Source organism: Rhinolophus hipposideros, assembly GCF_964194185.1.
Source record: "Rhinolophus hipposideros genome assembly, chromosome: 1".
Taxonomy (NCBI): Eukaryota; Metazoa; Chordata; class Mammalia; order Chiroptera; family Rhinolophidae; genus Rhinolophus; species Rhinolophus hipposideros.
Window position 1 is genome coordinate 81284714 of NC_138047.1, and position 27595 is coordinate 81312308.

The 27595-nt window shown below is 35.0% G+C and overlaps 1 protein-coding gene across 1 annotated transcript in view; it reads right to left on the reverse strand.

The window, feature by feature from the left end:
- COL25A1 (collagen type XXV alpha 1 chain) overlaps nucleotides 1-27595 on the reverse strand; it is a 436533-nt gene that overhangs the window by 166420 nt on the left and 242518 nt on the right. The window contains exons 4-6 of the mRNA XM_081052890.1: nucleotides 24241-24343; nucleotides 14416-14470; nucleotides 12735-12752 (exon numbers count right to left, since the gene is read on the reverse strand). Coding sequence (XP_080909016.1) covers nucleotides 12735-12752; nucleotides 14416-14470; nucleotides 24241-24343 — 176 coding nt within the window. The remainder of the gene's footprint in view (nucleotides 1-12734; nucleotides 12753-14415; nucleotides 14471-24240; nucleotides 24344-27595) is intronic.

Below are 27595 nucleotides of genomic sequence, written 5' to 3' on the forward strand. Positions count from 1 at the left end.
ACTATCATTATAGCCAGTCATTGACGGCTCATCTCATTGACCTCTCTTCCCTGACTTTGCCTGACCCTCTTTTGGAAATGTTATTTCCCTATTTTTAACGCCTAAAGCACTTGTGACTCATTTATAAAACGTAGCTCACCCTGCGGGGTATAACATTTATGCTTCCAAACTAAACTATCAGGGCCCTTACTCATAGAAAGAAGGTATATGGGGAAATGTAACAAACATGACTCTGGAATCTTTGATATGTACCACCACATAACCTGGGCACATCACTCAACCTCTCTGAGCCTTGGTATCCACATCTACTATAAGACAGAACAAATAATAATCACCTCATACGGAAGTTGTAGGAAGTCATTAAAAGAACATACAGTCTTCCACAAATATTATTTCCCTTCTCCTTTTCTCTATCTAATTCAAATGTCTAGCCTTGTACCTTGTACACAATAAGTATCTAATAAATATATTAGCAAACTTTCTGCAACAGAGGTCTTTAAGAAGGCATCAGGGCAAAAATTAGTGTTCCCTGAAGAGCCTGTTGACAATCAGGAAATCACAGGTATTTGTATGTCCACTCTGCTTCCAATTAATGCTTATGAGGATATATTTGATTTCAGCTAGAAACTAGAAACTGTGCCTTTCGGGTCACTACAGTTTCTCATTTGTTGACTCATGAATCCAGATCACAAAAGGTAAGACTAACAGCAAAACGAATAAAACAACTTAACGCAGTTCTTGAGGATGAAATGAGCTCTATCCAATGAAAGATTTTCTTCCTCACATCTCAAACACAGACAGGTATTTTTGACTCCAGTCTCCTTCCTGTGACTTCTAACTTTTAGGAAGATTATTCTATTTCACTCTCAGCACATTTTCAATACAGAGTCACTCCTAAAACCATGGTGATGCTGCTTTGAAAATCAGCAGGTTACTAAAGTTACTAAATGACTCCTAATTGCAAGCCCATTGACAATACTTCACGTGGCTGGTCACTCCTCTTTCAGCGTCTCTGGCAGTTCCTTTTTCTGGGTCTTTTACTGCCTGATGGGCTTTTCCTCTTCCATACTTCATAATAAACCCTTCCCCCACCATGACTTTTTCTCTTCCCCTCCACATATTCTATACACTCTCTGGGCACCTCACTCACTGCCACAGTTTCAGCTACGACTTAATTTACTCCATACCCAGCAGTGGCTTCCCTCTAGGTGACACCTACAGCCTTCTCTACCTTTCTTCCTGGATCCATTGTACCTTATATCACAATGCTCACCACTAAGACTCTGGTTAGTGTTTTTTTTTGTTTGTTTTGTTCTGTTTTTGTAGTGGTAAATTTATGCACGTCCTTCAGTGTCCTCATGACTCAAATCGAGACTTCATATGATTTAGATAAGTAATCTTTCCTCCAGACAGATGCAGCCCTATGCCAGAGCGCAGAGCTTGGTAAGTGAAGTACCGTGTTTCCCTGAATATAAGACCTAACCGGAAAATAAGCCTTAGCATGATTTTTCAGGAAGACATCCCCTGAACATAAGCCTTACCGTGTCTTTTGGAGCAAATCTTAATATAAGACCTGGTCTTATTTTCGGGGAAACATGGTAGGAGCTGATTTCAGACTGAACTGCCCTTTGCCTGAGCAGCCTTGTGCAGTGCACAACTTGCACAAATGTAAATGGTGACCCTGAGTTTATTGCAAGGAGCAAAATTTCTTACAGAAACTCAAAATCCCACTATGTTTATTGTTGTCCAAATAACTCCATAGTTCAGGTTCTCAAGAAGGTTCAAGGAAGGTGTGCCATAACTAATCAAAGCAAAATAATAATTGATATTTATTCAACTATGTCAACTGAGGATGCAACACCTTTGATTTATCTTCAACTCTATACTTTTTAAAAAATAGACAGATATTTTATTTATTTTTCTACCCATCCCCCACACCCTTCCCCTTTGGCAGCCATCAGCTTGCTATGGGTCTGTTTCTGTTTTGTTTTGTTTGTTCATTTGTTTTGCTTTTCAGATTCCACATATAAGTGAAATCATATGGTATTTGTCTTTCTCTGACTGACTTATTTCACTTAGCATAATACCCTCTAGGTCCATCCATGTTGTCACAAATGGCAAGATTTCATTCTTTTTTATTGCTCCATTGTGTGTGTGTATATATATGTATATATTACGTATGTGTGTGTGTGTATATATATGTATATATGTGTATATATGTGTGTGTGTGTGTGTGTGTATAATATATACATATGCAGAGGGTGCCAAAAAAGGCATACAAATTTTAAGAAGGGTAAAAACTGTATTAAAATTGTAATACTCAATACATACCAATAACAAAAGATGAATACAAGTCATGTGTATACATATTTTTGGCAACCCCCAATGTGTGTGTGTGTCTACACACACACACACACACACACACACACACACCGGGGTTGCCAAAAAAATGTATACAGGTGGAAACTTTGGTCAACATTGCTCAAATGGTAGTTCACCATGATCAGAAGTGTCTGGACGCTGATGGTAACCACTTTGAGCACCTCTTATAATTGCAGAAGTCAAACATGACTTGTATTCATCTGTTGTTACCACTATATATTGAGTGTTATAATTTTAATACAGATTTTTCCTTTCTTAAATTGTGTATTATATATATATAGTGTATAATATATATATAACATCTTCATTTATAGATGGACACCTAGGTTGCTTCCATATCTTGGCTATTATAAATAATGCTACAATGAATAGAGGGGGGTACATATCTTTTGAATTCATGTTTTGAATTTTTTCAGATAAATACCCAGAAGTCGTATTGGTGGGTTTTATGGCAGCTCTATTTTTTGAGGAATTTCCGTACTGTTTTCCACAGTAGCTGCACCCCTCTACAATCCCATCAAGAGTGTACAAGGGTACCTTTTTCTTCACATCATCACCAAAACATGTAAATTTGTTAATTTTTTTGATGATAGCCATTCTGACAAGTGTGAGGATATTCACAAATTATATATTTGATATGTGGTTAATATCCAAAACACATAAGAAATTCATAGAACTTAACACCAAAAAAATAAACACTCCAATTAAAAAATGGGCAGAGGACCTGAGTAGACATTTCTCCAAAGAGGACATACAGATGGCTAACAGACGTATGAAAAGATGCTCAACATCACTAATCATCAGGGAAATACAAATCAATTCCATGTATTTTTTATTTAAAAAAACATATTTATGGAATGTGAATTACTATGATAGATTCTGCTGATCTAAAATCTTAAACAATTAACATTGAATATACTGACCATTTGAAAAAAAATAAATCTTAGGTGTAAAGAATCACTTCAGGTTTATTAGCTTAGAGAGACAGTAGAGTATTCTATAGTCATTATTTAAAATAAGTTTTAATATGACTGATCAAAAAGAGAGAAGATGGAGTAAAATGTTTCTGGAGCTATCATTTTACCTACTGTCCTATAGCATTCCTCCATTTTAATCTTCACATGATCCAAGAAATATATTCTATATGAAAAATGTGGTATCAACTGAATATGACTGGAGATATTTAATAAGAAAATAAATTTAGTCTATTAAGAATTTTGGTTATGATATCAAAATTATCAAAGGAACCCATGAAAATGTATATTGAAATTATATATACATATATAATATACTTGAGAACATTTACAAATAAAAATTGAAAGTTTAAAACATTTCAAGCTGAATTAATTTTCACTGAAGACCAATATTTCTAACTAAAACTTTTACTGTCTTTAGAAAGAATTAGATACACTGACAAATGAGCACATAAATGTTTGTTATACATAGAGAGTCCTGTATTATAACCATATCTAACAGTGATAATCACTTTTCATGAATTTTTTAATTTTAAGATTGAATTACCTATCCTAAACCTCTATATGCTCTGAGGCCATCATTTCGTTAGACATTTATCCATCAGCTACAGTACCACTGTAAGGGTAACATGCCTTTACGTGTCTATCTCCTTGTGAGCGCTTATGTGAGAAGGTTTGTGCATAAGTAGGCCTCTAATAACACTTACGTGTGTCATAAACTGTTCTAAGAGCTTCGTTAAGTCATGTATTAAATCAAACCAACCACCCTTATTTTACATTGAAAAACTGAATGAAAAGATAACTTGCCTGAAGTTATACAGTTCGTAAGTGGTAGACCAAGATTTAAACCCAAGTCTGCCCATGAAGCCACCCCTGAACCTTAGTCAATGTATTCCATATACTGCTTTAAAAATAGACTGCTAAAAGCTGATATTTTCAGTCGCTTCAGTCATTTCATCATCAAATGATTATTATCTTTAAATTTGAATTGTTAAATGCATATATTTATTTAACAGAAATTTATTGTGACTTCTATACTATATATCAACATTGTATAAAGAAATTGAGATACAAAAATGAGTAAGAAGTACATGGAACAATAAAAGCTTCCACATATGCAAATCAACATTGGATTAACTTAATCATTCATGGAAAGCTACGTGTTATTCACCTTTATTCAGACAGAATTAAAAGGAATATGATTTGATAGAAAACAAAGCATAAAGTTGGCAATAAAAGTTCTTTAATTTCAGTGGCAAAAAATTCTAAGCTAAAATTAAACTTCAAGAATGATGTTATAATACCATTTCAATATACAAATGAAAATAAAATATATGGATTCTAATACATCTAAAAATAAAATATATGGATTCTAATACAATAAATAAGCTGTTATGCTATGTGTATTCTTAAAGATATAAGCTATTTGGAGTACAATGGAGTCCTTCATATCATATTAACCATTTATTTAATAAAATATCCCCAAAATTTAAAATGTTAAGATAATAATTCTCTTTATCATCTAAACACTACCTAAACTAGAGATAATGGGAAATGACAATAATTATCAAATCTAGCATGATTGATGTAGTTTAATAAACAGTTCTATTATGTAGTGAGCAAAATAAAGACTTTCCACACACACACACCCACACCCACCCCCTCACACCCCCACACACATGCATATGCTTTCTAAATTGCTTGGAGAATATAGCTGTCCTTCCCTTGCCCCCAAGTCAGACTATATGGATCGGAAAAAGGTTGGACTGGAACACAAACATAAAATATGGGAATTGCTAAAGTGTTAGGTTAGAAGGATCTTAGTATATAATTAAAAACATATGAATAGAAAGTTAAATACTGCCCCAAAATATCAGAAATAATTCCTTACAAGGCACATACAGCTTGATTTTTATAAATTTTAGTAATATGTGAAATGGCAATGACAATGCCAGAACAACAAAAAAAAGCAAAAAGTATTTTGGGGGGGAAAAGGTAAAGTGACATTTTCCACTTTTTTTCAAGTGCATCTAAAAGAAATACAAATGGAAGCCACACGCCTCCATGTGCAGTTGCCTGATGGTATTTGCTTGTGGTTTTCTCTGACATTTTTTTCTCACTGAGTAATACAGAATTACAACATGCATGCAGCTTTGGTACTCCAAATTCCTGAGGGAATTATATCTCCTTTATGTTCATGTGCAACTCCAAAGGTGAGTTATTTTGTGCATAATAAATGTCCTTGGTATGGAAGGGGTATCTTTCACTTAATACAATGCTTCCACTCTTTCATTATCCTCTATTGAATATACTGATGGAGTAATTTTGGGTGAAAAAAAGGCCAATGTATCTTTCTAAAGTATATGAGATGGAATTCTGAGAAGGTTGTTTTAAAAAACTAGTTTCTACAATTTGTTTTAAATTATTTGTTAGTGGGATAATATTATTGTTTAAGCAAGTTGGCATTACACACAACTACCATGAACTTTCTATTATTGTCTTGATTATTAAAAATCAAAGTCAAGCCTTGAATCCTACAAATAAATTGTTACAAAATAAATAATACATCATTAGTATGGCCCTGAGTTAATTTTATCTGTTTATTTTCACACAAAAATTAAATATCATTATAAACTATGCAATGTAAAGAAACAAAGACATCCAAACTCTCCAAACCATATGAAAGTGAAATATTAAAGTTGATTAAGTTCAATAAAATGTCAGAGCTTAGAAACCTTAGAGACCTGTTTTATATGGCATTACTGATGACACCTGGTATTTGAGTGGGGTATTTAGAATTATGAGAAGCTGAGTTTTTTCTCTCTTCAGCTTCCTTTTCCTTAAGTTCTTGTATATACCACCCAAAACTCAGTAACATTTGTTAAACTATTATGTACAAGGAACTAAGTTAAGTGTTGTAGAGGATACTAAAGATAACAGAAAACATAGATCCCACTCTTAAAGATCATAAAAGTTAGTAATAAAGGGAGAAAAGATGTTTATAAATAACTATAATACAGTAGGCAGAGGAAAAGGGAAGGAGGAAATTATTATTTACTGAGTGCATGCTATGTACTAGGTACTAAGTTAGAAGTTATACATATATTACTTTAATCCCCACACCACCTGTTGAGATAAAACATTATTATCTCTGCTTTACAGGGAGGAAAATGAGACTCAGAGTAATTGAGTAAGTTGCCCAAGATCACAAAGCTTGTTAGTGGAAGAGCTAGGATTTCAATTATGATCTGTCTGCCTTTGCTATCTATGCTCTTCTATTTTAAGTTTAAAGTAATATAAAAAGCTGTACAGATAAAGTGCTGTAGGAATTCAGCGAAAGGGAGAAATTACATTCAGCTAAGGAAGAAAAAAGACATCTTGATGGAAGCGCTGGCATGTAAGTATGAAAGGTGATCATATTTGGATGTGTGGAAACTGAGAGTATCTAGGGGCTGGGAAGAAAGCATTTCTGGAGAAAAGACTATTCGAAGAAAAGACAAATGAAGAAAAAGAGATTTGAAGGGAAAAAAAGCAAATGGTTTGATTTGGTTTGAAAGAAGCATAGTGTCCAGAAAGAGCATTAATGAAAAATTAGCAGGTGATTGGGTCCAGAAAAACGCGGGCCAAATCAAAGGATTTGAATCTCAGGCAAGGAGCTACATTGTATTCCACTCTAAATGGTAATCACATTGAGACTCAAAGCTTTGGGGTCAGAAGAATGGCATAATCAGAACCATGACAGAAAACCTTTATCTGGTAGACACATATAGGATGATATTGTTTGATGCTTGACTCAATCCCCATATTCGATGTCTTCACCATAGAGATAGGAAAAAGCTAAATGTTTTCTTTCCTGACTCACTTCCCTTGTAGCAATGACTGGGCAGACAAGCACGTCTTCACAGTGTGCAGAATGGCAATGGGGAAGTCAGGGTGAAAAAAAAAAAAGAAATGTAAAATCCTGTCAAGTGGACAGTGAGCTAGAGGGATTTAATTGTTCTGGCAGCCATTAGCAAGGTCACACAGAGCATGAGAACCACGACTCTAAGACCTGGGAGTAGAGGGGAAAGGAAAAGGAAGGCCTGGGAGTAAGAGAGTAATGTAGACAGGGAATGTAGGAGTGGGGAGTCAGGAAAGGACTCAGTTATGAGAATAACAGGGCCTGGATCTAGGCAGTAACCCAATTATTAGAACTAAGGCAGGGCACCAGGACCACACTTAGAGCAATGGCATTGATCCTCAGTCACCTGCATATTGGCAAAAGTCCTCCTTAAGGGCCTCATGTTTAAGGTCCCCAGTGAACCTGGGGATTTCCCAGATGTGCAGCTCTAGGGCAGGACTAGTAGGTGCAGTAGTCATTCTCCCACAGTGGGTCTGCAAGAATTGTCAGGACTTCCGCCCTCTGTTTGACTATTAATACTCAAAGAACTATCAAAAGAACAGAAGTTGAGTCTGTCTCGTTCACCACAATTTCACAACCCCATCATTGTACCTTGTGTATAGCAGGGGCTAAATAAATACTTGAGTAATTAAACTGCATTATGTTAATATGAATTAATGAACAAATATCAGGGTGAATTTTATTTCAATAGATTATTTTTGCGCCACCCCCAAAAGATTCTTATTACCTCCAGTTTGAAATACAAATGCTCATCTGTGTTTTTTTTCTAATTTTCTTTCCTTCTTTCCTCCCTTACTCTTTGCTATCACTTGCTATTGTTTTTTCTTTTTATCCAACATTTTTTTCAAGTCTCCAGGGCCTTATTTACTCTATCCCATCCCTTTTCCTCTCTAAGAATTAATCTCCTTTGTTTCAGTAGATTCACAGCAACATCCTTTCCATTCGTTTCCCTGCCTCTTGCCCCATCTTAACCACAGCTGCTGCAATTGCCTTTTCTCTTTCTAATACCCTTTCACCATCTCATTTCCCTTGTCAAGACCCATTTTCTCACCCATTTAAGTAAATGCAAAGACTCACCTCTCTTCCCCAGGCCTATTTTCGTATTCAATTTCACATGATCATTGCAACTGGGTTCACTGTCATTTAGCTTTCCAGTCTTCCCAATTGTGTAAAAATCTAAGCTAAACCCATCTAAGCCGGCTTCAACTTGAGGAAGATGATCAGAAGAACTCCTTGAAGAATACACATTTTCCCTTTTTGTCACTGATCTGCAACATAAAACCTTATTATTCTGGAAGGCCTTACTAAAGAAGTGTGACAGCGAAGACGCAACATTGAGATTTGCCCTCTCTGAGGAAGAGTTTTGCACTGTATAATAAATAATACTGTGAATGAGATGATGTGGGGATGTTCACCCTATGCAAGAAAACTCTCGCTGACATAAACACGGGCACGTGAATAACAAGTTGCCAATTATAATTCTGTCCAAATCTTTTAATAAACGTGAAAGGATGTGGAGCCTCCCAACTCAAGCATTTAAAACTCTTTTTTTTTTTTTTTGGAATTTAGTTGTTTGGAAATCTGATCACAAGTTCCCACAGAAAACGTAATATAAATACAGCTTATGTTCCCAGCCCAATCCACAAAAGCCTACTCCTAATGTATTAAGAAAAATTCTTGTTGTACAATAGAAACAGTATTGATAATACTTTTTCAATGGGGAATCCATTGAAAGTTGGCCTTTGGAATTTTAGCAATGTATCTCTCACAATGGTATCCAGTCACAGGAAGTATGTATTTTCAAGTTAGTCTAGCTAAGGTCATCACTAGGTGACATGGTTATGGTTCAGGGAGGGGGTAGGAAACTTGGGTTTGAGAACTAGTTAAGGAATCTTGTTTAGAGAAAGCTTGTTTAGCTGGCAAACTGACTACTTCCTTTTCCTCCCTTAACTAATTGCAAAAGGAGATGGGGTGAGAAGGTAAAGAGAAAGTTTTGCAGTTTCTGTGCCTTATGCTTTCCCCACAAGTAACTATATATGTTAAGAAGACAGATACAAAAATGAGGGAGCAGCAGGATCAGGAGGGAAGGAATGTAGATAAATTCATTATGTTGAATCACATATATATATATGTTATGAAGGAAAAAATATGTTATGAAGAGTTTTAGCTCTGAAATCTTATAAAGCCAGGGAAACTGAAAAAGTTGACATTTTAAGAAAAAAGTAGATATTATTTTATATTTTAAGTCACCAAATGGATAAAGAAAAAAAAAGGGAATGCATACCTCAAATTATGTAAGTTATTATATACACTATATATGAATAAAATCCATTTTAGTGACCCAAATAAATTACGGACATTTTAAGAGAAATTTGATCAAATAAAAGAAACCTTACAATCATTTAAGAAGCTATTATAATTTCCTAATTTAGGTTTTAAATGTACATTGCTTGCTTTTTCTCTGTATGTACTTTATGAGTCTCTATTAAACAGATTTAATGTATAGTTTATGTAAATTTACTCAAGGACAAAGTGGATTCATGGTAAGGTGTTAATGTGAGATATAATTGTATAAAATACTATAACTGCTGCACCTATTGAATTACACCTACTACATAGTTCATTTCTAAGTGTTCATATTTTTAGACAAATAAAATTTGTTCTTGGAGTTAAAAGCCTATTTAAAGTCCACTTTAAAAAAAAAAAAATTCCAAGAGTAGATTAAGGGCTGGGAAAGTAATGCATTACAATAGGTAACAAAGAAAATTAAAATTATAGATGAAAAGGCACTTATATATAAAATTTCATGTGTAATTTATAAAAATCTCAGAGCAAAGTTAATAATCAAGTACTAAATGAGGAACATTAAGAATCATTTCATTTAAAATCTAAAAATGGAAGCTTCTTCTGAAAAAATATTATAATGATGCAGGCATAAGAGGTAGGGCAGACTTATCCCGGGTGACATAGCAACAAAACTGCCTATTTCTCATGCCTTAGAAAGATAATGTGAGGGTATTCCTTGGCTTCACATTTCCCCTCATCCCTACCCTTCCTGAATTCATTGCTTTCCTTTGGCTGTGTCATGAGGAAGGCATTTTGAATGAAATGACCATGTGATTTAAGTGTCCACCAAAGGAAAACTGGTAGCCAGAATGAAGGAAAACCAAAGTAGGTCACCACTGGAAAATGCCAGTCCTATCCTACTTGGAAGTTTCCAAAATTTTCAAGTATAGGCAGGTAGATAGATTTTATTTTTCTGCAGAGCTATAGTAAATATAAGACCTGAGGTGAAGGTATCCTGAAGTACCATGATATACTCTCAAATCTTAGCTAGAGTGATCCACAGTGTTCCAGGTCCTGTCCATTCTTGGCTGCCTGCGCTTGTTTATCAGCTTTCTTCTACTCATTGACTGTGGCTGTACATTCAAGATTTATTATGACCATGTTCTTCTTTTTACAGTTATTCTTGTTAACATCTCATTAACTAATATGCTTTTAAAGCTGGCTTTTTGTCCAATTCCCAAATCTCAATTTCCACTCTTTGTTTTGCCTGTAGGACAGTTGCTTTTGATGTTTTAGCAGATGTAGGTGTCAGCACACACCACTGCCTTCTTCGAAGACGGTGTTAGAATACAGGTCCCATATGTCCCTATGGCTCCCTGCATTCCTCTAGCAGCTGGAGCGGGCTAGCCCTTCTGGGTGCAGGTCAGAAGTGACAGCGAAGTTAACAGCCAGGCACGACTCTCCATAATGAAGGGTGAGAAATTAGTGGATTAGTACATCAATTTCCCTATCCCACAGTGGGACGATTCTGAGGCAAGCTCTAAACAGTCTCTTATAGATTATCAGCAGGATGGATCCCCAGTTATCCACAGCAGTACCCTGTTCGTTAATGCATCCATTTTCTGGTTTTCTTGCCCTCCCTGTGTGATTTTCCCATTCCTTCACAATGCTTCCTGGAATCATCTCCCAAATGGACTACTTATGCCCAAATCCTTATCTGAAGAACTGCTTTGGGATAGGGGAGGGGATGCAGGCTAAGACAGAGGTCCTATGAAAACTCAAAATATGTTGAAGATTGTCATCTTCTCTCAAAACCAACACTCGAACTGCTTTTATCAACTGTTATCTCATCTCTTCTCTTGAGAGCTACAGGGGGTATGAAAGTTTTAGACAAACTTGACTTCTGCTCCCAGTTTTATGGTGTTACGCCCAGTGAGTCATTTATCTGTTCTGATTATATATATACTTTGCAGGGCTATTGTAAGTATAAAATAAAATAAAGCACCCAAAGCACCTCTTACTTTGTCTTCATCCCATTATAATGTGGCAGTTTTAAATTTAGAGAATAAGCTACAACTTTCTTTTATGGATATTTTCTTTCCAATAATCACCTTGAGCCAAGAATATAAGAATGAAAATCACAAATAATGAGAGTATTCTCTGATATGAATATAAATTAATTATGCATCAACATTTTTCTCATGAGTGTAATATGAAAAAAACTCCTCTCCTGAAGCACGTGGAGGTTTTTGTTTGTTTTGTTAGACATCCTTAACACAGAGTTCATAAAAACTATAAATAACATTCTCATGATCTAGTATGAGAATTAACACAATACACAATTTATGATACTACAAAAACATCATGAAAATCGTTTATTTGTGAAACAATCTAGGACAGAAGCAGTGTTCAGCATATCCAGGGGAAAGAGACATAAGGTGAACTCAAGAAATAATTATGCTATTTACAGCTATTATGCTGTTAAAGGTAAAACAATAATGGCATTTCCTTCTCTATAGCTTCCTATGGACTACAATAAGTGTTAATATTTAATTTGTTGGGTTTTACTCAATCTTCATTTCTGACAACTCCCTTTGTTTTTACTTTCATCTTTATACACATTCCTCCCCTTCCTAAAATTTCCTTTTTTTCTCCAATATGATTTAGGGCTCACAAGATTTTCTGTTGACTGCATTCACATTTAATTATAAATCACGTCTTCAGCAGTTGGTTTATATTAAAAATGGAGAATGAATTCAATATCTATCTATAATGAATCAAAAGTAGCTAGTAGGATCACAGTCCACATAATCAGAGTCTGTGCGGATTTACAGTGACATTATTAGTACATGATTAATCAGTACCTAATGTGAACCAGTTCAGACCTGACGTCTACTAAGTCATTGTGTCTTGCATTAAAGTCCCATGGCTCTGTTTCATATCAGTTAAGAGTTTTGCTTTATATGATAGTACATTGTTAAACTTGCCATCTGGTCCAAGAGCTGACGTGGCTCATGCAACCCTGCAGAGGCCCCAAAGCTTTACTCCTGGGAAATATTTGGTCTACTGTGCGGTGTCATGATTGCTGGCTCATAGCTTTTAAAAATATCTTTTGGAAAGAGTTACAGTGAAACCTGCACACTGGAAAAATCCTGAATTGGAATTCATTTGCTAGAAAAGAGGTCACTTACCTGAGGACCAGCCTGACCCTGAAATTGAAAAAAAAAGAAAAAAGGGAAATAGTTACAAAATTGTTTTCTTAAGGAAATATTTCACCACTAAAACGTAAACTAGTTCTGAAAATCCTTTCAAAATATTTTCGAAGATAATACCTAACAACTGACAAACTTCACTTTGTGGTTTAAAAAAAATCCTATTACAACTTAGCACCTTAATATTTTTACTCTATAGTATTTATGTAAAATCTTAATGGTATGGTCTGTTATATTAACTCCCCAATGACTCAAGGATTTTAGTATGCTCTAGAATTAAACTGGAGAAAGAGAAGGCAAAATGTGAAGTATATCTCACATGATCATAATGAACGGGTTAGTTAAAGGGAGGGTCTGCTAGCACAGACTATTTCTATGACTACATCTTCAAAGATGGCACAGAGTTAAGAAAAAAAGAGGCAGATATTTTAGTTCTAGAACTCACTAAGTCTGAATTTCTCATTGTTGCAATAACACTTTAAGTTAATCTTTTTAAATAAACATCTCTCTCTCACTCTACATAATCTAAGCAGAGGGCATTTAAAAAGGATATGAGAGGTCTTTGGCTCAATTAACGTGCATCATAACTCTTCACACTGTCAATATATTACGTAACCTCCTGCCAATCTAATACATTTTGAATGTTACTTTGTTGTTACTTAAACTGGTAAAAAATTTCAAAGTAGCATAATTTGTAAATGCTTCTCAGTAAGAGAAAGTCACGTGAAAATAAAAGTATTGATTAAAATCTCCAGCTGAGTTTTGTGTAAAATGAAATGAAAGAAAAAGTTCATACTGAGTTAGGGAAATCTTTAAAAACAAATTAATAATGCACAATCTCATTACATCCTCTGTATGCCAAAGGTATTATACAGGAAAGCATGGAGCTAACACAACTCCCAGAGAGGCTCTCTCTCTTTTAGCTCCTCTCCAAGCTTGGAATTTCTTTAGGTACTTCTACTATAACTAACTAGGGATAGAACAGATGATTTGCAAAATCTTTGTCTGAAATGTGGTTGGCCAGATTTTACATAATTAAACCAAGCTCCTGTGGAGGTTACTCACTCCACTACTGTTCTCTTCAGTGTTGGGGAGAGAGAAAGAGAATAACATTAATTCCTTACCAAGTACCAGGCACTTTGGGATATGTTATTCCATTTATTACTTATAACTGCCCTGCATTTTACAAATGAGGAAACGGAGGTTCACAGAAAGAAGCTAAAAATCACACAGTCTATCGGCGGAAAAGCCAGAATTCAAACCCCAGTCTGATCCTGAAATGCATGCATTTTCCATCAGGTCATTCTGCCTTTCTCTCTGGAAGTTTAAACTCACAGCTGTGTTTAGACTTGCTCAGATCAACAGTGATAGCAGAGCACCCTTCAAGTGAGTGGATGCTCTAAGCTTCCCCACCAACACCCTGGCTGGAACACAGTGAATCTCTGCTTCCAGATACAGACCTCGGACCAGCAGGCAACAAACAGCCTGTTACCTGATACCAGTACAGAAACCAGGTCAGCAAAGTTCTTGAGGGCAACAGACAGCCCTAATATTAGCTCGAAATGTGGAGAACCTACACAGGCAGGGCTCTCCACCTACATGAAAATATGGATCTTCCCAGATCCACGAAAGGGAGAAAATTACAGGTGCTCACTCTCACCTGCACTCTCACTCCGGATGCTCTTAGCTTCCGATCTTTCCGAAGTTTAAAACTACTGCAAAGTTAGAAATGTGAACATGTATCTTTATAGAACCTCAGAATACATTACACTTCTTACACTTTTTTTGTGAAAACTAAAATGTAGGAGTCTCTAAAATTAGAAAGATTTCTTCAAAAGAATATATTTTAGCATTGTTGCTGAGATTCTTTAATTCCTATGGTTGTTCTACACACGACACTTTTCCTGTTTATCATTAAAATGTGGCATTTCTGCCATTACAATAAACAAATACTTTTAGCATGTGTGCATACATTTATATGTTATTATACACAAATATATACTGTGTTATGGATTTTATGTTAGTGACAGTGAGAACAATTAGTAAATGATGGTAAAATGAAAAGTTGATTTTCACATGAGCATTGGAAAGCACATAGGAGCAGGAAACTCAGATTACCCTCACATGTGATATGAATTGTGGGTGTGTATGGTGTGTGTGTGTGTGTGTAGGAAGGGTAGGGAATATGAAAAAGAGGAATGGAAGTGGGTTGGTAGGGAGGCTTTTCAGAAAAACGATGTATATTAAACAACACATTCAGTAATTCTCCCTGAAACATGGATTACACAGTGCAAGCCTTACAAATCTTACCCAAGATTCTAGGACTGCCTACACTCAATGTGAGGTAACAAACGACTCAGTAGCAGACATCTAAAGCACTCGCAAAAAACAGTCTAGCTGCTGAAGTCTTGTAGTCCTGGTAATAGAGCCACCTGGCCAAGCGAGAGAAGTGATCAGAGAGGTGCCAGTGGGCAGGGCAGTGCCCTCCTCCCTGTGGGAGTGCAGAGCACAGAGAACAGACAAGAGCTCAAGAGTGAAGCCCACTCAGAAACGCCCTGTCACTGAGGTCACTGGGTGATAAAGCCTTCTTCACAGAAAAATTGCCAAAAGAAATATCTCAGAATTTCTTCAAGTTGCTTCTGAGCAGTTCATTGAGAACTACAATGATTTCCCTTCATTAGTAGACATTTTTCTAGTCTATTTTAATGTATAGATAGGGAATATTACTAAGAATCAAATGTGAACGCTAATTTCTTTCGGTTTTCTAAAATGCACTCTAAATTAGAAATTATAAATTATGACTAAGGCTCACAAAATACAACTTAAGATGCATTTTTAAAAATGGAATTCCTGAAAAGGACCTTTTCCCCAAGCAAATCATCAAACTGTTTCTTTAAAAAAAAAAAAAAAAATCAAAAAACCTGAATCTAGTATAATCAAGAACCATGCCAAGGGAAATAGTTAAATCACAGAAATACTGAAGTTTGGAACCAACACACACGTAAAGATAGAGAATGCTCAATGCTCTGAGTCAACAGCTCAATGTAATGCCCTCCAGGCAGCTAAGGCACCAGCGTGAAGAAAAAGAAACAGCAGGAGGAACTGACTTTAAAAAGTGGTAATCAGAACAGCATGGTGGGAAGCAATTAGCCAGTAGCTGATGCCTGACAGAAAAGTGTTCAAAGCAAGTTGAAAGTTTTGTGAGGCAAGTAAACCACAATGGAACATGATAAATGAGACGACATATCACTGGAGTATGTATTGTTACATTAGGCAATTAAAGAGCAATATTAACCATTCTTTGTTAGACTGTTATCACAATTATGGTTGCCAGAAAGTGCTAACACTCTTCTCTAAGTTGACAAAGTCATTTAGATTCCTGACTGAGGCAATTAGTTTCACTACATGATACATTTTTATGTATGATAACACTGTGTCATTCCTTTTCAGATGGGACAAGTGCTGTTTTTCCATTAACACGTGTACAGATAGGCAGACAAAATTGGCGCTTACAAAATACAATCTTACTTTGAAATACTGAATAGGATAACAGAACCATGTATATTGTTACTATGATAAATTTGAAATAAAAAAAAAACTTTCATTTACAAAATTTTGAGGGAATATTAGTATTGGTCATGCAACTTTAATAGGTGCTACCTCCGCTTTAAGGTAATTTGAAAGAAATTACTTCAATAACTTAGAAACTCTTCATTAAGAAACCCAACTTTGACGACCACCATTAGTACCTACCCTCAATTCAGATTTATTTGATTCTCTTGAAAGAAAATACTTCAAAACAATAATTTCTATGTTTTGCATTTTGGAACCCTTACTGTCTAAAAAGAGCATTTGAAGTTGATTAATTTCATTATCTCTTGAAGTATCTCAAATCCACACATTTGGATGTCAAGAGTATTTTTCCCTCAGGTGAAAATAGCACCTGAAGTGGCATCCAGGTAAAGCTTTAGAACATCGTAGGAACTCTGGCAACAGGATTGTCCTGGTGGCAAGAGGTTTGGAGGAGCAATAGGAATCCTACCATGGAATCATCTCCTCATTGGGATCCTTAACATCTCAAGAGTCACAGTTTGATGTAGAATCTGTTTCAGTAAGTGGAACACATGCATTCTACACTTGCAGCACCAGGAAGCAGGAATCTTGCCTATTCTCCCTGCACTGTGAATGTGTTCACATTTAATGCCCAATATCCCAGTGCCCAAGTTACAAGCTGTTTCAGAAACAATTGTTGAATGGGTGAAAGGTGAGAATATTTTGAATGGTCCAAAGATGGTTTGCAATGTTTTTACAGAATTGTTAGAAAGTTTACTATTCTTACATTATAGGCTTATATTTTAAAATGTGGTTTCTCAATCCAATAATTTAGAAAGGGGGCTCTTAAATTCTGGTCATTGCACAATAAACACATCCATGCCAAAGAGGAAGTCTCCCCACTCACTGGAATTGTATTCAGATAATAGAGATGGAATGGAGGCAGGAAAGACTACAGAGGCTTCACAGGATTTCAGTCCTTTACACATGGCACAAAACAAAAAGCATGAGAAGTCTATCCTGAAGAAAAAAATCACTCTCTAGTTTAATTAAGCTCCTATATCCAATTAATATGAGGCTATTACATCAAATTACTTTGATAATTATAAAATGCTATAAAATTTAGCATGGCAACTTAAAGTTGGCTATATATCCAATACCAACAATTTATTCAACTAATTCAAATTTAGATAAAAAGTCTATAAATCTTAAAAATCAATTAATATGCAAATGGTATACTATAGAGAAGAGCAATTGAAGTAAAGCATTAAGGATTATGTGTATTAATTTAAAAACGGCTTTGCAAAGACTGCATAATCTCGCAATGTATAAGCTGCTCATACTTCCAAGGACTCCCACATGCTTCACTGAAATAAACATTATTCATAATTCATATTGCTTAATGTGTTACCCTACAGGATATTAGTAATTTTCACCTTAGCTACAGTCACATAATATTACTTAGATAAGGGTATTTCAATTTAAGAATTTTTTTTTGAAAAATACTTAAGCCTCAATGGTTTTCATTCTGTAGAATAAGAAGCCATATTCTAAACTTGAGGAAAATAAACAGCTATAGTCTCAAGCCTGGAGGAGAGTTCATTTTTAAAATTTGAGAGACAAGAAGAGCGAGAACAAACATGTAAATGGTTTTATAGGGTTCACGTAAAGAAAATAAAAATTGATTAAAAACTTGGTAGATTTCTTCCATGTTTGCCTTTCATAAATAAATAACTGTATTTAAAGATTTAGTCTTATACAGGTTAACAAGTCCTTCCCACAATAATTAAAAAACATTATTATATTTTCTAAAGCAATACCATATTTTTCTTTCCTGTAATTAAATGTTCATAATAGGAACAAGAAAAGAATTTTATACGTGTTTTTTGTCATTAAAAATTGCTCACATAGAACATAAAAAAAAGACTGTTATTTATGAATTAACTGACATTAAAATTTATTGAATACCTAATGTCCCACTGAGGTCAATTCAAATTTTTGCTATTATAAATGATGTTTATATCTTTCTTTATAAACATGTGACTATATCCCTGATTACTTCCTTATGATTCAACACTGAAAATGCAGTGTTATTCCAATTATGAAATTTTTATATACATTATTTCTTTATATTATAGTATATAAAATACAGATTATACATTTTCTAGGATATAATTTTACATATATATATATATTTATTTACTCTGAAACATATTTGTAAATCTACCTATGTGAAGAGAAGAAAGAAGAAAGGAGAGAGAGAGAACACGAGAGAGACAGAGAGAGAGAGAGGAGGAGGGAGAGAAAGTATACGAAAATAGTTATCTCTGAGTTTGGGAATTATGTAATTTTTTCTAGATTTAGAGTTTTCTATACTTCTCAAAATTTTACTAGTCCCATGTCTTGGTATAAAAATATTTATCACATGATACCTAATTCACTGCAGAAAACTTTTAAACAGAATCTTGTTAACTTTTTTCCATACTAGATTCATTCACTTGAAGATCTATGTCAGTGAAATCATATGGTTCTCTGCTTTTTTTTCGATATGTGGTATATAAACCAAAAACAACAAAAGAACAAGACAAATAAATGAGAAACAAAAACTCATAGACACAGACAATAGTTTGGTGGTTACCAGAGGGTAAGGGGGGTGGGGGGAGGGAGATGAAGGTAAGGGGGATCAAATATATGGTGATGGAAGGAGAACTGACTCTGGGTGGTGAGCACACAATGGGATTTATAGATGATGTAATACAGAATTGTACACCTGAAATCTATGTAATTTCACTAACAATTGTCACCCCAATAAATTAAAAAATAAAAAGATCTATGTCAGTGATTTCAAATACCATTTTCCAACTTTTTCTCATTTCAGGGTATTTTTTAATTACTTGAAAGAATGTTGCAAAATTTATAAAACTTTCTTCAAAGTTCAATAAGTAAAGGTTTTTAATTCACTTTTTGTGTATGCCCCATATCACTTTTAAGGGTAGATTAGTAGTAGAGAAAGGGGCAAGAGAGTTCCAGAGGCAAGCACCAATTATGATAGGAGGTCATGGCTCCCTGCTAGGCAGCTTGTTGGAAACTTTGCTGTTTTGTAAATCAAAATATTTAATTTGGGAATTCAGCTGTATTATTTCATGGAGTTATTTAAAAAACTTATGATTTTGGCTATAAATGTTTATCAAACTCCTAAAACATGATTGACTAGTCCCCCCTTATCTACAGGAGATATCTTCTGAGACAACCCCCCCAAAACCACAGGTAGTACGGAACCCTATACATACTATGTTTTTCCCTATACATATGCCTACAATACAGTTTAATTTCTAAATAAGGCACAGTAATAATAATGTAATATAATAACAGTAATAATAACTATAGATCAATTATAACAATACGTTATAATGAAGTTATGTGAATGTGGTCTCTCTCTCTCAAAATATTTTTATTAAAGTTTATTGGGGTGACAATGGTTAGCAAAGTTACATAGGTTTCAAGTGTAAAATTCTGTAATACATCATCTATATATTACATTGTGTGTTTACCATCCCAAGTCAGTTCTCCTGCCATCACCATATATTTGGTCTCCTTTACCCTCATCTACCACCCGTCTACCCCCTTACCCTCTGGTAACCACTAAACTATTGTCTGTGTCTATGAGTTTTTGTTTGTTTGTCTTGTTCTTTTGTTGCTTTCAGTTTTATATACCACATATCAGTGAAATCATATGGTTCTCGACGTTTTCTGTCTGTCTTATTTCGCTTAGCATCATAATCTCAAGATCCATCCATGTTGTTGCAAATGGCAATATTTCATCTTCTCTCAAAATATTGTTTTGTACTGTACTCACCCTTCTTGTGATGATGTGAGATGATGCAATGCCGATGTGATGAGGTAAGAGTGAGGGAGAGACACTGGACAAAGGGATGATTCATGTCTCAGGCAGGATAGAGCAGAATGGCTCGAAATACCATCACGTTACTCAGAGTGCTGGGCAATTTAAAACTTATGAATTGTTTATTCTGGAATGTTCCATTTAATATTTTCAGACCACAGTTGAGCATAGGTAACTGAAACTGTGGAAAGTGAAACCACAGATAAGGAGGAACTTCTGTACATAGCCAAGTCTTTTCACCCACAAGCATGGAATCAGAAAAGGCTAACAAGGTATAAATAAATGAAAAATTTTGTAAACATATATTTTAACAGGATACAATAAACATATGGAATACAAGTGAGAAGAGACACCTAATCAGCTTCCATAGTTTTAAAAATACATGCCTTCCAAAAGAATGCACAGGCAATTTTTACTATCCTGCCAATTTTTATTGCATTGTATATAATGAATAATTTGGTTTCTTCAATGTTTATCAACATCTTTATAAGTATGTTACTTTATTGCTCCAAATAAATACTGGAAGCCAATGTATAAACATCTCTCAATATGATTAATTTATATGAGTGCCCAATTTCATTTTTCTAAATATTGTACAAAACAATAGACCTGACTACTCTCTGCAGCTGTCTGTCTTACAGTTTGTGTTAATAAATGTGTGTTAGCAGAGCCAATAAATTCATAATTCATGAGCTACATAATGCTTATTGCTCCAGTGAGACAGAACCCCAAAAGCAAAAACCTATTTTAAAATTGGGGAGAAAGGAGCAGCTCTTCAAGCTGACAAGCTCATGTGCTTTAGGGACCGAGACATTTGAGGCTGCATCATAAAAACTACCAAGAGGTTTGTGATACAATAACTGCAAATTAGGGGTCAATTTTCCCACTTTGTAGTTGAACAAAGCCAGTTTCAGAGAGGTAAGGTAACATTCCCAGAGACACACAGTTTCTAAAAGGGGAAACTGAAATATGAACATGGATTTGTCTGACTTGAACACTGTTCTATTGTCATTTGCATCATGTTGGTGGTTGAAGCCATGGGCTTGGGTGAGATTACCCAGGAGAAGCAAGTAGGAGTGATTCTTAACTCTTTTGAATTAGATAAAAGCTGTAGCTGCTCTACTTAGAAATATACACACATGAAACACTTAACATTTTGCGCGCGCGCACACACACACACACCCTGAAGTCTATCCATGGATTTTCTAGTGAATGTTTCACTCCAGGTTAAGATCCCCTGGGTACAGAAATACAAACATTTCAGGAGTAAGAGAGGAAGAATATCCCAAAAGGAAATTGAGGAGGAAAAGAATTAAGAAGAAGAACAACAACAACAACAACAAACTCGAGTTAAATAAGCCAGGATTTAAGAGAATTTCAAAAAGAAACTTAAATGAGGACTGCACAGAGTCTTGAAAGGGAAGTTCAAAGCTTTGTAGGACTTCCTCAAGAAACAAGAAAAATCACAAATAAACAATCTAACTCTACACCTAAAGTAACTAGAAAAAGAAACAACAAAACCCAAAGTAAACAGAAAGAATGGATCCTCCTGAGATTAGTGTTTGAATTTAAAATGAAACCAATTAACAGGGTTACTTTTCTTCATCTGTATTCAGGACGTGGGTACAGGTGCAGAGTATAGGGTGAGTTGTATGTAATTAGGCTTGGGGTTTCCCCGGGACAGACCAGAGGGAGAGAGAGAGGAGACTTCAGGTGTATACAAGAGCGTGATTATAATGATGGACCCTGGCATCTACCATATTTTGCTGTTTATAATGCACACCCACGTTTTGGGCCCAAACTTTCAGGGGGAAAAAGTCTTCCAATTTTTTTATTTTAATTTTTATTTGTTTACATTTAGGTACTTGTTTTATGTATTATAAAGGAATTTTAGCATTTATTTTTTTAACGTTGTGGTACAAGAAATTTTATGGAACACATAATTACAAAACACAAGAACAGATACAAGGTACAAGACATTTTACATACTGGTAACAAATTTACAATATTTCAGCATCACAGAAGGCTCTTCATCGTTGCAAGTTCATCATAAGTTCAACAAAACTGATTATCGTACACCAGGGTATTATTTTGCATATGGATATTGTTATCAATCTCTCAAGTTACACTTTTAACTCACAAGTATAAATAAAAGAATTAAAAACATGTACATAGATACAGAAATAGTACTACACATGTATAATGTGCATCCTCATTTTTCCCTCACAAATTTAGGCCAAAAAAGCGTGCATTATACACTGAAAAATACGGTACTCTGTTAAGGAGGGAAGAAGTGAGGCTTTGGGAGGTGGGAGGCATATGGGATAGTGGTTTCCATTTCTTTGTCAGATATAATTGTTATTCCTTCTGCATTACTTTTGTGATAGTCCCACTAAACTTTATTTAATAAGTTCAACTGTATCAATGATTTTATCAATTAGCACATCTGATGTGTTGATCTATTATTATAGTTTTTACCATTACTGTTTTAACAGTTTTTCAAAACATGTTTTTAATTTATTTTAGCTATATTACATTTATATTTCTTAAGGCTTAATTGTAAAAACATAGTCTCAAAAACATAGTACAACAATAATAAAGATAGTATTATATATATTTATTCAATAAGGACTCAAAAATCATTGGAAGTATAATCATGCAAAATACATTGCCTAAAAGACTCTAAATATTCCTACGATTCTTACTGTCTTTAGACATTGTCGAAGATGAGCTACCATAGAATTTATATGAATCACCCATTCCTACATTTTCTGTAACAAGGCCAAAGAAACTATACTAACCAAGTCACAAAACTTTAAGGGTTAGAGTGGCTTTGTAAATACAGTGTCACTGAAATGCCAGAGGAAGAAATATGGCACTCAGAACACTCAGGCAGTTCCAGCAGGATGGACGGACCAAATTGTAAAACCCCGCTTTCACTCTTTCAAAGGTGACAACATCTCATTTTAACCAAATCAAGGCTTAGACCTGGCAGTCAAAGCCCTTGGCAGACTCTGGAGAGCCCTTCGGCCCTATGACTTCCCTCTAATTGTTACAGGCTTTCTTCCCCTGGTTCACCCTTGCTCTTGCTAAGGTGACCATTCATTCCATTTGTCAAAATCCCATCCAAGCTTTAGGGATTCACCTCTTCCAAAAGATTTGCCTGCTTTCCTACAGCAGATGGAAACTTGATTTCTTCTGAATAGCCATAGATGGTTTTCTCACTACTTTTATTTCATTACATTCTGCCTAACATTACAACTATTGATATCTTCTCTCTCCCATTAAATGATATGCTCCTTGAGCAGCTAAGACTTATGGTGCTGGGACAATATGCCAGGCACTGTGCTGTTTGTTTTGTGGACATTATGGGTAGCATTATTAGCCCATTTTACAGTTGTGGAAACTGAGACAGAGAGAGGTTAAGGGACTTGCCCGAGATCACACAACTAGTATGTGGAAAGATGAAGATATAAATTCAGTTCTATCAGATTCCAGAACCTACATTTTAACAATTATGCTATACTGCACCTTGGACAGTGAAACACATACAATAAAGTTTTGATCTTTTTAAAAATTCACCCTTAGATGAATTTTTATTCAACCAACCTATGACATTCCAGGCACTGTGGTAGTGTTAGAGGAACAAGAAAAACACAAGGCATGGACCCTTCAACAGGGGAATTTATAGTCACACAAACAATTCTGAAAAGCTAATGCATTCTCAGATTCCCATACTTTATTGGGCTTTTTCTTTCCAAGCAACTGGAAGACCTTTGACAAAGGCTCAAATTGTGAAAACTAGTTATAGTTCTCTTTTCTCACTGCAATAAAATTAACTGTATTGAACAGTAAACTACCTTAATTTATTTTAACAGGTAGTTATATAGTTAATGATGCTGGGACTAAATTAGATACTGTAATGTAATCTGCAAAAGAATACTGAATACATTTCATTTCTTCTATAGTATAAATGTGCTCAGTTGAGACAGGAAGTATAACTTAGCATTTTAGAGCCACTAGCTAAATTACCTCCATTGATGAGGCTCGGCAGGTTCTTTCGGAATGATTCGAAATAACTGCCGAGGGATAAAAGATACCCTTTGGTGGGCCGTAGCCACAGCATGCTCAGAGCCTACTGGGGAGAGAATAAAGCACAAGCTCCCATGCATGAATGGTTCTATGTCTTGCCTGGAGCATGGCTGACTGACCATCCCTGAAATTGTATAAATGAAAGGAAGTAGGCCAAGGTACTCGTTTGTATTAATAATTGGTATACATGAAGTAAATTAGTCTATCCCACCAGGCCCTTCCTAAAGGGGTGGAGAGGCGGTACAAAACTCCAGGAATAAAGTCTGCTAAAGCAATCTTTTCAAAGCTTTTGACAAACTGCAAACCTGAGCCATTTTTTTTTTCTCATTGAAAGGAGAATTCAAGAAGTTTCAGTTCAGTTCACACACATGCACACATGCGCACACACGCACACAGAATGTATAGGTGTATGAGGCATGAACTAGGACATGAGAGTTATGTAGTACTGTCCTTATTCACAAAGGAAGTCAAGGGACCTGGTTCTGCCATTAAGAAGAGGGAGGATTTTTCACTGATGTCAGAGGGCAGGTGTAGTGCAGTTCCGGGTTCCTTTCGCATATATTCCCACATGAACAATCTGCGTACAATGGAATCTGGTCTCCTTATTTGTACAGCCATATTGCGATTGCAGGCAAGAACAACGAAAAGCAGTCCCAATCGGAAGACAGAAGTCAATTCAACCAAACCATGATTCAGATTTTCAAATTTTTGAAGGAAACAATAAATTTGGTAACTCTTTGCTTTTTGATCTTAGAGAACAGAGTTTAATCTGCCTTTTTCCTGGTGTAGAAATTTCCCAGGATTCAAAATTTTTCTTTCCCTTTCATGAAGAGCCCATATCAGGTAAATAATGAAAAATATCAAACCCATTTAACAACGCTGTAGAATCAATTTTCTTCTAGACGTTGTTGGAAAAAAACCATAATTTGTTTTTGCAGCAATATCCTTTTCAACAAACATACATATTCAATCTTATATCATTTAATAACACATCTTTATTCTTTCACGTGCACAAATATTAATTTTGCTTAAATAAGATTCTTTGACTCCAAACCAATAAAATGAAAGTTTATAAATAATGCTAAATTATTAAAATATTTTAATTCAATTCAATAGTAAATAGATCCCCAAACTTTCTCTTAACTCTATTTACACTTAAATCCAGGGAAAACACAAGCAATTAAAGATGAACAAAGTAGAGTTTTAACTAAAGTAATTAAAGGATAACACTTAAAAGTAGGAAATAGATTTCCTTCATGGTATTTTTTTATTTCTTAATCACACAAGTATTTAAAAATCAAAAATGTAAAATTTTATGGCTGACTGAAACCTGAAAGACATCTTTATCTGAAAGTCCTTATTTTTCTTAAGAAACTGAAACTCCATGTGTAGAAACAGAATGCACATGGCTAATTCATCTTGAGCATCACTCAAGAAATACGCTTGATGTGGTTTATGTCATGATGATGAGAACACAAGAAACTGTGAAAAATGTCATTTCTGGAAAATTAGTTGGCTGTAGTTCAGCAAGAGACGAATCTTTGTAACAGATGTGATATGATGACTTTGATGAATTGAATGTTTTAAAATATGGAGCATTTTAAAAATATTCCCTTAGAAATAAATTAATTTAGATAAAACATACTATATACCATTATTTATACGAGGTCTGACAATTAAGCTTGCAAATTCATCCTAGAAAAAGTGCTACATACCTCATTGCTGAATATCACTATGGTCACCTTCGAAGTACTCCCTTTGGGAAGCTATGCTCCAACATCGGTGCCTAGTCCACCCTTCAAAGCAATTTTGGAACTCTTTTTCTGGAATGGCCATCAGAGCTGTCGTCATATTACCCTTGATGTCCTGAATGTCATCAAAATGTCTTTCTTTCACTATTTCCTTTATCTTCAGGTAAGAAAAGAAGTCATTGGGGGCCAGATCAGGTGAGTAGGGAGGGTGTTCCAATACAGTTATTTGTTTACTGGCTAAAAACTCCCTCACAGAAAATGTCGTGTGAGCTGGTGCATTGTTGTGATGTAAGAGCCATGAATTGTTGGCAAAAAGTTCAGGTCATTTTCATCTTTTTCACTCAGCCTTTCCAGCACTTCCAAATAGTAAACTTGGTTAACTGTTTGTCCAATTGTTACAAATTCATAATGAATAATCCCTCTGATACAAAAAAAGGTTAGCAACATCGTTGCAACAAGTTAGCAAATTTAATTGTCACACCCTGTATGTCCACTTTCATCACCATGTTTCCCTGAAAATAAGACCTTGCTGGACAATCAGTTCTAATGCGTCTTTTGGAGCAAAAATTAATATAAGACCCAGTCCTATATTATATTATATAAGACCCACTCTTATAGTAAAATAAGACTGGGTCTTACATTAATTTTTGCTCCAAAAGATGCATCAGAGATGATTGTCCGGCTAGGTCTTATTTTCAGGGAAACACGGTATTTCTATGTTAGTTTGACAATGTCTTCCTTCAAATTCCTGTTTGGGCTCCATTCTTAGTTCATTAATTTAAAAAATGAAGAGAAAACTTGGACTCAATCTCCAATGTTCCCATCAACTAAAATTTTATACTTTTCATATTTATGTACTCTGAAGCTTTCCAGGATTTGAAGATAAAAATCTCAGAAAAAGATCCTCTTTTTAAAATCATTTTTTTCTACTTAGCAGAAAAGTTTGATTTATAAGCCATTCTGACTGAAGAGTCAATTGCTACAGATTTCTAAACTTGTTAAACTTGCAACATTTCTAAACTTGTTAAAAAGAAACTAAAAGACTTTAAATACCAATATTAGAACTTAGTATTCCACTAGGAAGGCATTTAGTTTCCTGTCAACATATATATTTGAATGTTAGACAAGGAGCTAGTTTTATATAAGTACATATATTTATATTGCTGGGCTTCATATGATGCCTTTAATGGATAAGCCAAACAACCTTTACCTTGTTTTGGTTATAGTTTAAAAGCAAGAAGTTTGAAGATCTGTAGTTTAGGATCTTGGTATCCTAATATATTCAGAAGGCTAGCTAGCACAGAGTGAGACAAGGCGAGAACAAATATGTAACAGAGAAGATGTCTTTGTCTAAGAGATTTATCATGTTGATTTTAATAGTAAGCCACCGCTCTAGCTACTGTCAGCGAGCAAAAGCAGGATATATATAGCAAGGAAACATTTCCCACCTGAAATGATGCTGACTTCCAGACCCCAAACAAGAAACATTCTAATGTAAGCCATCCCCCCCGTTTGTGTGTTATCAAAATTCTTCCCAAAGGGAA